This window comes from Drosophila serrata, unplaced genomic scaffold, assembly GCF_035046125.1.
Source record: "Drosophila serrata isolate PLE 108 unplaced genomic scaffold, ASM3504612v1 contig_382, whole genome shotgun sequence".
Lineage (NCBI taxonomy): Eukaryota > Metazoa > Arthropoda > Insecta > Diptera > Drosophilidae > Drosophila > Drosophila serrata.
Window position 1 is genome coordinate 3,198,332 of NW_028257280.1, and position 13,128 is coordinate 3,211,459.

Genomic DNA, 13,128 nt, shown 5'->3' on the forward strand with positions numbered 1-13,128 from the left:
GGTAAACAACACTGTGTATTTTGGGGGCTGCAATTTATTCAAATAAATAATAAATATATGTTATACACTATATATACACATCATTAGTTCCTCTCAAAAACAGGGTTATAGCGCGTAACTAGTTATTCTCTTTGCATATGTGGATTATTTTTGCGTCGCGTCGATTTTTCAGCTGGCCATTAAGGGGTTAAAAGTTAGCTCAAGGGCCAGTCGCCTGGCCTCAACCTTGTCCTGGTCGGTTTCCGTGTCTCCGTCTCCGTCTCCGTGTCTGTGTCTGTGTCGTATCCTCGTGTCCTTGTCGTGACTCAATCGGCGCCACCACCACCGCCATTGCACACTTGAGCACGTTTGCCCAGGCGGGGCTTGAACGGCACCGATTTCTTTACCAGGTCGCGTCTGAACTGGCCACCAGTGGCCTCCTCGCTGCCCGCCAGACCCATTCCCCCGCCGCCACCGTCCAGGAGCGGCAAGTCAATGCTGCGGCCAAGGCGTGGCGTGCGCACGCGATAAGCCTGCTCGCCATTGCTCTGCACTGTGGAAAAAAAATATTTTAAAAATAATAAAATACAAAAAATATCATTACAAGATTTAAAAGATTAAAGTAATTTTTAGGGATATGATGGGGCAAAAAAATCATAAAATATATTATTTTCTATAGCCTTAGCATTATAACTATTAAATACAGTTTATAATTACTCAAAATTATATCATACAATTAAAACTCTCTAAGGACAATTTTAGTGGTCAAGAAGTAAACTGAACCCTCCTACATTTTATTTTCCATGTAAAAGAAATAATATTATTAAAGTGTATGTAGCTATTTTTAAGCAATTAAGCAAACAAGCAACTCGTCAAATAATTATATAACTTTTAAAGTATATTATAAAAACGTAGTTATGGAGGGCAATGACATAAAGCACGTAAATTAAAAAGATAAAACTAATAGCGTTTCAGTGTTTTTCCTGTGCGGAAATAAAAGCAAAGCTTATGGGAAAAGTATGCCATAGTTATGGAGATGAAGGCGTGAAATGTGAACGTGATTCGGGATCCAATTAGAAGAGCTTAGCCCTCACTCAGGCGGGAATAAAAAATATATATTTATATATTCATATTCCTCGCATTTCGTCACGCATTGCGTATACGCCCCGTGTGTCCCCTGGCGACTTACACTGTCGTAGCTTCTGCAACAGCAGGTAGTAGGCCAACGGCGGCATGCTATCCAAGTCGAAGTCCTGACCCTGCGGCGGCATGGCGGCCACCGGTAGAGTGGCACTCGCCTTCTGGGCCAGGCTATTCTCCTCCAGCTCGTCAATGATGTCAGTCAGCTCCTTGTACTCGCCCATGGCGCGTTTCTGGCGCGCCGCTAATGCCGCCACTGCCGATGCTCCAGCTCTGCCGGATGAAGATGATGATGGTGATCCTGCTCCTCTGGCAGAGCCTGCCCTGATGTGATTTGCCAAATCCAGTTTGCCCGTGCCCTGCACAAATAAAGTGCCACAAAGCAAAGCACAAAAAACCAGCACACACCGGAGGATGAAAAAAAATAAAGAGGAGAAAAATATTTGAGATATTTCCTTAGAGGGTGCTTATACCAAGTGTTGAAATTAAGTACAAGGGAATATTATTTTTATGGAATTGTATTAATATTGAAAGAGTCTTTTTAAAAAAATGGTTAAAATATTAATTTTATCTATTTTGTACCAATATATTCTACATAAATATATAGGATTATTCTTTAAGTTACTTCTGGCGCCTTTGATTTTATTAAACAAGTAAAGTCAAGGCTTTAAATACTAAAAGTATGTTTTCTTTATTATTTGTTTTATGTCCTTTTGATATTCTCTACCGGGTATTACATTGTCGAGGTCCTTGAGTCACTTGTTCCTCTTTTTTTAGTAGATGGCTCAACCGAGAGGCTGCCAAACTGTCGACACGTGTTAAGTTATTTTTATGCCGCCTATTTATGCTCATACTCGTACGTGAGCTGCACACACAGCGCTGCCTTACCAACACACCCAGCCCTGCATGTGTGTGTGTGAGGTGTGCCCGGGTGTGCGAATGTGCGAGTCAAGCACTTTATTGTTTCAATTTACAGCCCGGCAGGCAGCTTGTGCCGCTTGATTAGACAACTCAATGTAGATTGAAATGCCAACACCTGAAATCGGCTTGTAAATCGCACTTTACCCATAAACGCTTCTTCTCTCTGTGTGTGTGTGTGTGTGTGTGTGTGTGTGGGGCGTATACTTGATATTAAACCTTAATTTGGCAAAGCATTTTTAGCCGCAATTGCGTAATACGTATACGCCGTGTGGCCAACGAAAGTGTTAATTGGATGCGAATCGATTTGCTGCATCTGCAGCTTAATTGGTGGCATCGCAAATGGCGTTGACAGTGAGGAAATGAGACTGCACTCGGTGCTGCCGACTGAGGAGGAACTTTTTGCCCGAATTTTCCGTCCGTAAAACCAAAGTACTGTAGTACGTAGTACGTGGTAGTAGCAGCAGCAAATTATCGCGCAAAAGCTGCGAGAACTTGTGCCTGGGCAAATAACACTAATTAAGTGGCGCTTGTTTGGCTGTACCCACTTGTACACTTAGAAAAAACAAGTTCAACTTACAGTGAGCATACTGAATTGCAATTTGAAGGAAGCTTTTTGGATTGCCTCTTGGAATATGTCCCTAACTCGTGTATCTATGTACACTCTTCAATTTAATTTAAAAACAAAAATCGTTTGGATAATTTTCAAGTGTAACCACTCTTACCTGTAAGGCCCTGGCTTGACTACAGACGAGGACATAGCAGGATGCCACGATTAGCAGCAGTGTGCAATAACTGGGTCCACACATAACTGGCCTTGGTCGGTGTTTTTGCCTTTTATGAGCGCCGCACAGGACACTACGGAAGTGCTCTCTCGAGGCTCTCGACTATTAACTCCGCTCCGGTGAATGGAACCGCTTTGGCACTTTGGGGACTCTCGGATAACTACTGATGCCGGCAGCACGGCGATCTGGAATTTTTATAGCCAAATGCGCCAGGACCCCCCATGCGAGCATGATTAGCTCCCTGACGGACGGGTGCTAAGTGATTTGTTATGCACTCTAAGCTCCGGCTGCCCGCTGGTCAGCGTAAACAGACTGCGAATCATGCGGCAAATCCCAAACGGAAGCGCCACCAATTTGTCACACACACACAAACACAGAGAGCGAGTTTAAATCAGGGGGACAAAGTCAATGGGATTGGGATTGGGATTGGAATTGAGATTGGAAAGCTAATTGAAGAACGCATATCCAGGGTAGTTTGCTTTGCACTCAGAGAAAATGAGCAGGAAAAGATAATAACTTTTATAAAGATATATAGGTTACATTTCTGAGGTGTCTATTCATGGAAAATTATATGGAAACTAACTCCTATCCTACATTTTTTAAGAGGTTTATCCCAAGGCATCAAATACTATTTTATCCCTCGGAAAAAAGAATTTGTTTGGCAAACAGGATGATTTTTATGAAGGCTAGTTCATCTTCTACAAAATCATTAAATAAGTGATTAGATTATACAATAATTCAATAGATATTTCAAACATTTTCCCCTGTGCAAGCGTGGGACATCTCGTTTTAATGGAAATCAGAACGCGCGTAAAGTCCGTCACGCCCCAGAGGGCGAAGGAGCATTAGTGGCAAAGCCGACGACGGAGCAATGTCAATGCCGGTGACGCTGCCAATCGATCAATCTTATTTAAATGTTGACAGTTGTCTTCGGCAATGTATCTCAGCTTGAGATGTCCTGGCTGGCGTTGGGGAAAGGCTTCCACATCGACTACGAATCGGTTTGATAAGTTGTCGGTCCTGCTGTTCCTGCTGGCTGGCTTATTTAAATGCCATTTCTGAGCCGCATTAGGTTCAATTTGTTGGACAAACAGCTGGCACACCTGGCGCACACACCTGCCAAGAGGGTTTTGTCACCAGGCCTGTCAGCAAGCATTTAAATTCAGATTGTCGATGGGTCAACAAGGCGTCCTGAGTCGGAACTGATTTACAAGTTTGCCTGCCTTTCACAATGGGTTTCAATAACAGCCGGGCTGCAAATCTCCAGGATTTTCAATTAACTAAAACTGGAAACCAGGCATCAGACTTCGGACATCAACCATCCATCAATTGGTTGGGCTTTTCTCGGTTCTCTCGTCTCGTCCATGCAACTGGTCCCTGCAACTGCTGCAAAGCTGCAGGTCGAGTATTTATTTGTGCCACTAATTTACACAAACATGGTCGGCACTCGGACGAACCCGACTAGCCACGACCTCCGTCCGACCTGACGACCCCCAGCTGGCAGTTATTTATTTAGTAACTCAATGTGGGCCAAGCAACCTCTTTTGCCGCCTGCCGGACCCTGAGGGATTTATCTATTTGCCAAGTGCTGAAAAATGTATCCTTGAAAAATACAAAATACACAGAAATAAGGTTACAAAAATGCTATTTGTGTGTAGATAAACTTAACTAACTAAATGCAGGATTAGTCGGGCAAACAGATTATGTAGAGTTACTAATTGGACTGCCAAATGCAGCTCCTAGCATTACCAATTAAAAATTGGGTTACAATTTCATTTTAAAATTACATTTTGAAATGAAAAATTGCAATTTTCATCGCTTAAAAGCTCATAATAATATCCTGAGTCGGATAGAAGTGGGATGAGAGGCCATAAGTTGGCCTTAGTGTTTGCCTTTCGAATTAGTCACTGGATCAATTATTTGCCTTGCTCACTTTATCAGCTTGCCAAAGCTCTGGAGGAGTTAAGCCCTCAAATGGCGCGGCGGCTAACGCCCACACACAGGACACGGTGGGTGCCCTTTTGGCCGGCTTCCTTCGGGCTGAGCGAAGGGATTTAATTGAATTAGTCGTGTCCTGTGCGCGCGGCACTTTGAAGTTTGCACTTTGCACCCCGCCCTCGCACTCGCACTCGAAGAGGATGCTTTGGGATCCTGCCGGAGTCCTCCGGCGCACTTGCCGTTGACCCAGGAACCACGGGCTCTGTTGACGTTTGCGCTTAGGACGGATTCAGAGAGTGAGGAGCCTCCGGAACCTGAGGGGCCAGGAAAGGCCACGGCTTTGCGGAGTTTTTACCCAGGCCAAAGCGCGATGGCAATAATTAAGCCAAATGGAGTGCGAGTGCCGCAAAGGACCTTTGCGACTGATAAATAATGGCGCATTAAATTTTTAAGCCTCGAAGAGGAGTATAGAGAGCCCCATCATGCGGTTTTTAGCCAAGAACATTAAAAACATTTAGTTGCCAATCTCGACCCTATTGTCCCTGGTTGGACCGAGCAAACAAGTCGAACGAAGACAGTCGAAGGTCAAAGCAAGGAGCTGCAATGTAATCGACTCTGCAAAGTTGAATGCCATATATATGGATTTATATATCCTTAAAACTATTGAAACTGAAATGGTGAGAGGATGCAAGGGGAAAAGTAAGCAACGAATGTCTTAAATAAATACTAACAAAAAAAAAACTAAGTTGGGATGTAGAATCTTATATACCCTTGCAGTTTTGCAATTGAATTATAGGTTCCAATCCGAAATCGATTATAAGTAAGCTTAAATTATTCGTATTCTTTTATTTAACAATATTTTTTTAAGACACTTTTTTCGAAAAACACATAACTAAGCCAACAAAGCTTTAATTTTAATTTGGAAGGCTGTCCTGTGTTAGTTTTTGTTAAGCTAATAAATCAGCATACTTCGTTTAACATTTAAGAAAATTGAAATTTTTTCAGATTTTTGACAGTTTTAACGATGTAACCCCTTATAAAATTTTTAAAATTTTGAAAAAATTAATTTTTCTCTGATATGGCTAAAAAGATTCGCCTGTTGATGCTGATAAAGAATATATATACTTTATGGGGTTGGAAATGACTCCTTCACATAGTTACAAGCTTCGGACTGAAATTATAATACTCTGAAAAGGTGTACACATAATATCTGCTATCTCTTCTCAATTAATCTTTATCCTTTAAAAAAATTACGCTTTTGATTTTGCCTTTAAAAATGTATAAATTTGGGCTATTCATTGTTTTTCCAGTTTACGCTAGGCAGCAGCTTTCGTTACACGAGTTGAATAAAAACTTGTAGCCAGCAACCTTTATATGTTTTTATGTATTCTGCCAAGGACATTTCAAATTCAACTCAATGTGCGAGTAACTAGCTAAAGCTTAAGCTTGTTTTTAGTTTCTCCGAGATGATGTGCTAGCTTTTTTACGGTCAAATTGAGTTTTCCCCATTGACTTAAAATAATTCAGAATATTATGATTAAGTCTTTTGTTTTACTTAAAACCAGCTCTGCAGACAAAGGGATTCGGCAGATTTGGCTGAAAACATAATGTGAAAGCTACCATAAAAACTTTTCCCCTAGATGCGAAGATAAGCTCGCTTTAATCCCACTTTTAAAGCAACAACTTGTCTGTGTATATATTGTATATACCCACAAGTGTCAGCACTTGGCAGCTGTGGGGATATAGAAATGCAGATGCGTTGAGTTTTCCCAGAGAATGCATTGCATGTCGGGCGCACACATTGCGTATACGCAATGTATTTCTGTTATATTTATTTTATTTTTTTATATGCTTAAATGTAGTGTGAGAAAAGTTGAAATGGCGGACAGACAAATGACAGCACTCTGGGTGAGTCGTTCTTCCAGCAAATCAATATGCCAGTCAAAATGGGGTTTATGGCGCTTGAATTTTGTATATACAGAGATGGACATAAAAGCCCCACGGGCGCAACAGTTCGCAGTTCGCAGTTCACAGTCTCATTTTGCCAATCTCATGCAGTTTCACAGCCTCACGCTCTTCGATTATTTCATAAATTATTTATTTATTCATTTGCAGTTCCCGTGTCGCCGACATCTCGCCATTCGCCAGCAATTCAGGAAACTCGAGAGGGGACTAGAGGGAAAAGCAGCCTGCGGAGGATTGGGAAATGGAGTGGAGCCCGGTCGGAGCTTTGAGCAAACACTCGAAACACGACGGAGGAGTCGTGGCAGGAGCCACAGCCAGGATGAGGACGAACTTTCGCGGGCTTGTTTGCATTGCAGATTGCAATTACGCGTACTCGCGTTTTAACTTACGCACAGCATCGGGCCAGAGATAAGTCCCGCGTAATGATGGCTGGGAACGGGGAACTTTAATCAGGACGCGTCGTCTCAAGTGAACAAGGGGAAATTGAAGACATGTCGGAGGCCAAAGTTACTGACCTCCTTCTGGCCACGACAATGACATTGCCCGCAGCAGGAACAGGAGCAACATCAGCAGCAACCACAGTGGCAACAGCAGCAGCCTCCGGCAGGCTGAGCAAATCGATTGCAACATTCGTAGCAGGTAGCGTCACAACAGCAACATCCACATTAACATCGACATCAGCATCAGCATCAGCATCAGCTTCAACATCAGCTTTAGCCACTGGCAACAGTAGCCACCTCCTGCAACCAGCAGCAACATTAGCCACCACTCTTGCCACAACTGCAACATCTGCTGCCGCTGCTACTGCCGCTTCTACTGCTGCCACAACAACATCAACAACGAGTCTGCCTATAACCCCACAATTTGTAGATGCCTCGTTGACTTCGCTATCGTTAACAGCCACCTCGTCCTCGTCCTTTGAATACTTCTCCTCCTACTCCTCCGTCTCGTCCTCGGAGGCCCCTTTTGAGCTCCTAGCAAACACAACAGGCAATGCCACCAACATCATCATCGATCCCAGCCAAGAGCTGGAGGAGAGCTGGCTGGATATGTCACTGCTGCTGCTCAAAGGATTCATTTTCTCGTCAATTATCCTGGCCGCGGTCCTGGGCAATGCATTGGTCATCATATCCGTCCAACGCAATCGAAAGCTACGGTAAGTCTTTATATCCAATTACTGCTTTCCTCAGGCAGCCCATTCAGGGGTTTCAGAATGGCCAGAATTAAATATTGTCCGCTCTTTGAAAAGTATAATTATAAATATGTTAAATCACTTTGAGTAATTATTTATTCTGGAGGTATTTAGTCATCACAGAATATTTCATTCATGAATAATCAAACAAAAAATAACTCAAAGAGAATTTATTTAATCCTTGATTTTTTTGTTTTATAATTCCGCTGTTTTCTAGCTTGGAATTTTATGGAATGGTTTATGGAATTTTTTGTAAGGGTATCATTGCCAACACTGCACCTTCTCAGTCACCTGGGCTTAATTGACGGTCATTGCCGCGAGCGCTCCTCACAACAATGCAGTTCGCAAACACAAGAAAACACGCTGGCAACCTCTTTGTGCCAGCGTAATAAATGTAATTTAAATGAGCGACAAGTGGAATAATAAAGCGCAAAACGAAGTTAAATGAGACACACACAGGGAGACACCAGCCCATCGCTGCTGCCATGACAGCATGCTATAGCGTCGCGATGACAGGACGCCCTAGAGTGCAGTGCAAATAAGTGTAGCATACCATTCAGCGCTGGGCTCGAGAGCCGCCCTGTTACGCCTTTCCCGCCCCGCCCCGCCCACGCTTAATGTTGCGCAACGTTTATGCGTTCGAGAGAGGCTCTGATTAAAGAGTTTATCACGCTACTAAAAAAAGAAGCTTAAAGAGCACAGATTATCGTTTATTGCATTATTATAAAACGTAACTGGCTTGGCATATAGGATCTCGTTAAGATAATATATAAAATGTACCGAACTGAAGCAAGGACATAGAAATGCTTAAGAACGAGTCTGCATAAGACTGCATAATTATTCGTCTGAAATTAAAGTCAAAATACAAAGGTTTCTTTAATGAAACTCATCAGTTTCAAGGCCAAAGCTTTCCTATGCTGTTGTTTTGTCATTAACTTTGCTCAAGAAAAGATAGATATATATATTTTTTTAGAGATTTATTTTAATTTTCGTTTATGATAGTTATATGATTGCAATATAAGTGCTATATCCTCGTTGACAACTCTTTGTTCAGAGGCCAGATAATACCTTCATGTGGCTCAGACCTTGGCAGCTGACTCCTGGGTGGTCAAATGACTTGTTAGAGCCAAAGAAATTGCTGCATGCAGGTGACCTAAGCGTAAATGGAAAGCAAAACAAAGCTGTGTGTGTGTTTAGCCACCGGATTCTATTCCATTTCAGCGTGGTCACTCCACTGTCTCCCTATGACGAGTGCTTGGTTTGTTAGATGGGACAGGGCCAAAACATAACATACATCTCGCATGTAAAACCCACTAATTCCGGCGCTATTGTTTCGTTCGCAGGGTGATAACCAATTACTTTGTCGTGTCGCTGGCCATGGCCGACATGCTGGTGGCCCTCTGTGCGATGACGTTCAACGCCTCCGTGGAGCTTTCCGGCGGCAAGTGGATGTTCGGGCCGTTCATGTGCAACGTGTACAACAGCCTGGATGTTTATTTTTCCACGGCGAGTATCCTGCATCTATGCTGTATATCGGTGGACAGGTATGACAAGACTATATTGAGCGGTTTTAAGTTGGATCTTTTTAAATCCGGCCGGACCATTAATCTTGCCCAGCTGCCCGAAATCACTTTCAATGCCAGGGCGAAGTAGAAACAATTAATTACCGTGAAAGGCGCGCACATCAAAAGCAAACATTAGGCTCCGCCCGTATGATGAATGTGGCCCAAATGATTTGGGCGTGTTATACTCGGTCCTGCCTGTTCTCCTACCCATCTCCTCCCATCTGTGCTCCCCGCAAGCCGTTAATTGGACGATATCCCCCATACTTGGGAGGCAGACCAACAGCTGCGACTACCCGAACTGACCATCAATGGCCATTGGCCAATGGCCAACACTGCCACAGAGCCTCTTTGTCTGTTTTAATTAATTTGTGTTTCGCTCACCTTGTTCGCTCTGGTCACAGAAACAAAGGAAATTATATATATCAGCAGCGATCGAAATTAGAAAATTAATTATGGAAATTAATAAGGGTGACAGAGACACTGCTCATCAGAATATGCATATTTATTATATTTTTATCCGAAAAGTATAAATCTAATAGTAGATCAGAAAATATTGAGACTGATTTAATATTCCTTTTAATATATTGTTCCGAAAAAGATCCAAATTCCATATGGAAATAAATTTTTAGCAGTAACATTACTAAAACTTAACCCTCAAAATCGGAAATAAAAAGTAATTGTCTTCAGCATTTACACAGTAATTAAATACCCTCGCCTTTTTATGGTTTTATAACTTGATTTTTCTGCCTGGCAAAATGTTTAAGAAAGCGTGATTATCCTGTTTGCCATCAATTAGATATAGTGCCAAGAGCCTCGAATCGCTCCTTCTCCTCTTGAGGCAAACAACCACCTGCCACCTTTTGCGGCTGGGCCCTGTCCGCAATTCATTTCCATTAATAAAGTTGACCTCCTCGTCCTTTCCACTTCCCCTTTTGACAGATACTACGCCATAGTGCGTCCACTGGAGTATCCCCTGAATATGACACACAAAACGGTCTGTTTTATGCTCGCCAACGTGTGGATCCTGCCCGCCCTCATCTCGTTCACGCCCATCTTCCTGGGCTGGTACACCACCGAGGAGCATCTAAGGGAGGTGTCCCTCCACCCGGACCAGTGCTCGTTTGTGGTCAATAAGGCCTACGCCCTCATCTCCAGTTCGGTCAGCTTTTGGATACCCGGCATCGTGATGCTGGTGATGTACTGGCGCATCTTTAAGTGAGTGGCCCAGAAAGGATGTGGCTGGTTTGGTCCCCCCATCCGGCCGATGTTGATGGCTTGCTTAATTGCCGCCGCCTCCGGGTCTTTTTCTCGCCCCTTTTTTCCAGGGAGGCCATCCGGCAGCGCAAGGCTTTGAGTCGCACCAGCTCTAATATCCTGTTGAACAGCGTCCACATGGGGCACACACAGCAGCCCACTAACCTAAGCTATCTGCATCCCAGCGACTGCGATCTTAATGTGCACTCGGCGCGGGAGGAGACGCAAAGTGCGCTGAGCAACTTGGAGGTGAGTCTTGTATTCTTTTTTCTTGAGGGGATAAGGATAAGGGACCCTTTTCTTTGTGGTCCTGCCAACGCACGACTCATTCCCCTGTCGCGTGTATGCCCACAGGACATGCTGCAGCCGGCCACCGATGAGGACGACGACAGGGACGAGTGCGATGAACTGCGAGTCCCTTCGCCACCGCCACGTCGTCTCAGCAGGAGCAGCATCGATCTGCGTGACCTGGAGCAGGAACGATACGAGAAGGTCACCCACACGGACAGTGCTCCCTCGATGATGGCCTTGCAGCAGCAGCTCCAGCCCTCGCACAACCAGTTGCAGCCACCAGTGCCGTTGTTCAACCCGCAGATATGGACGGAGGGAAAGCTGCCAATAAAGGATGTGGAAGAGCCGCATCCTTCTCATCCTACGGCACCGCAGCAGCAGCTCAGCCTGACCAGCGGCAGCGGGAACAGCGAACCTGAGCCGGAGTCGCATGCCTATCGGGTCTTCGGGCTCAACAGCGACGAGAGCGAGGGCACCGACCTGTACGAAACCCACCTACCGCTGGCCGAGGATAACAAGGAACTGAAGCGACTCATCGAAGACAACTACCTGTACTTCAAGCGGCAAACGGGAGGTACCATCATCAGCGGTCCTGGAGGCGGCAAGTATGCCGCCCTCAGCGAGACGGACTTCATCCGCCTCAAGGCCGGAGCAGCGGCCTGTGGACGGAAACCATATGCCGCCAGTGACTCAGAGTTCCTGCGCACCATCAGCGAGTCCAGAGCTGCCACCAAGGATCAGGCGCTGCCCACAGGAAAGGAGAAGGGCTTCAACATCCTCTCGCTGCTGGCCAAAACGAAGCGCTCCAGTGCCGAGTGCTTTGCACTGGAGCGGAAACGACACCAGGCCAATTCCGAGGGATCCAGCTTTTTCCGGCGCGCCCGGAACCGAAAGCTGTCGCACAGCTACAACGGATGCGGCGGCGGTAAGGAACGCAAACTTGAGCGACGCCAGCGGCAGCACAGTGACACGGACTCGACGCCCAACAAGCCGGACATCCTGCTGGACATCAATGTGCTCAGCGAGCAGAACGGCGCCAGCGTAATCCAGCAGTTTAGCGACGGCGTCCAGCTGATTGACTTCAGCGAAGTGAAGACCCCGGACTCCCAGCTCCGGCCTCGGCGCAGCGACGACGAGCTCGCCCAGCTGGCGGACTGCTTCGGGGAATCCCCCCAGCAGCCGGCCACCCCACCGCCGTCGCTGTCGCCGCCCGAACTGCCGGAGCCGAGTGGTCTGCTCATTGCCAGCAGCTCGGAGCTAGCGGAGATCTTCCGGTCTCTCAGCTTTCCGCTGGGCCGACCGGCCGGTGCTCCTCAGCGCTTGAGCACGCTCAGCGACCAGGTGTGCGCCAACTACCTGATGTCCCCACCGAATACGCCAGCTCCGCAGACCGCGGGCAACGGTGCCGCCATGGACTCCAATGCCAACAGTAACGGGCAGCCGGCGTCCATCAATGTGTACTTCCTGTCGCCGCCGCCGCATGCCGCCGGACCCGGTTATACGCCCAGTGACACCTCTACCGTGTCCCTGGATGTGGTGACCACCCTGCCAGTGCCCGTTCCAGTGCCCGTCCCGGTGCCGTCACAGCCAAATCCCCAAATGCCCTCACCCAAGCCGGAGATCATACTTGATTCCACACTGTCGCCCGTGGAGGCCGGTTCCGACGAGCACAAGGATGTCACGTCGCCGCTGTTCAAGCGCAAAGATAGCAATGGCGATGCGGACGTGAGCGTTTCCGGCGGAAATGGTGGGGGAGGCGGAGCAGCTCGACAGCGCTGCAGCATCCTGGCGGGCTACGATGGCATCCAGACGGTGCGCAAGCGACAGGCATCCGTGGTGACCTATGACGTGAACGTCATAAACTTTTCGCAGGAGAACAGCGACAGTCGCAGCTACATTCCCATGGGCCGCGTGTCCACGAGTTCAGCAAGTGAGTAGCAAGGATAATGGCTAGTATTGTGTAATTAAAACGGGTTTCCCTTCAAAATAAATAGCATCTTTCTTTGGGAAATTCGTTGTATTTTGTACAGATTTTTTAGTTTCAAATAGAAAGTTAATCAACTTAATTAAGGGAAGTTTATTTATATAAAAAAAAAACAAT

At 45.9% G+C, this 13,128-nt stretch overlaps 2 protein-coding genes across 4 annotated transcripts in view; one reads left to right on the forward strand and one right to left on the reverse strand.

Moving 5' to 3' along the window:
* Positions 1-13,128, forward strand: part of LOC110186636 (Octopamine beta3 receptor) — a 41,561-nt gene that overhangs the window by 22,798 nt on the left and 5,635 nt on the right. For 2 of the 3 annotated variants that reach the window (XM_086840395.1, XM_086840393.1), the window contains 5 exons: positions 6,876-7,881; positions 9,261-9,461; positions 10,422-10,697; positions 10,808-10,985; positions 11,091-12,957. In XM_086840395.1, coding sequence (XP_086696521.1) covers positions 7,217-7,881; positions 9,261-9,461; positions 10,422-10,697; positions 10,808-10,985; positions 11,091-12,957 — 3,187 coding nt within the window. In that variant the 5' untranslated portion in view covers positions 6,876-7,216. The remainder of the gene's footprint in view (positions 1-6,875; positions 7,882-9,260; positions 9,462-10,421; positions 10,698-10,807; positions 10,986-11,090; positions 12,958-13,128) is intronic. The other variant, XM_086840394.1, reaches the window with a different exon arrangement.
* Positions 19-3,004, reverse strand: Hug (protein hugin). Its single transcript, XM_020955897.2, has 3 exons — positions 2,763-3,004; positions 1,169-1,478; positions 19-532 (listed from the first exon to the last, which is right to left on the reverse strand). Exons 1-3 carry the CDS (start codon positions 2,844-2,846, stop codon positions 306-308), a joined length of 621 nt encoding a protein of 206 aa, XP_020811556.1. The 5' UTR covers positions 2,847-3,004; the 3' UTR covers positions 19-305.

What these genes read in the sequence shown, in the direction of transcription:
- Hug (XM_020955897.2), bottom strand. Translation starts at nt 2,846, where the DNA reads ATGTGTGGACCCAGTTATTGCACACTGCTGCTAATCGTGGCATCCTGC. An exon ending in GTCAAGCCAGGGCCTTACAG is followed by an intron (nt 1,479 to 2,762) that starts GTAAGAGTGGTT and finishes TTATTTGTGCAG; the next exon opens with GGCACGGGCAAACTGGATTT. An exon ending in GTTGCAGAAGCTACGACAGT is followed by an intron (nt 533 to 1,168) that starts GTAAGTCGCCAG and finishes TTTTTTCCACAG; the next exon opens with TGCAGAGCAATGGCGAGCAG.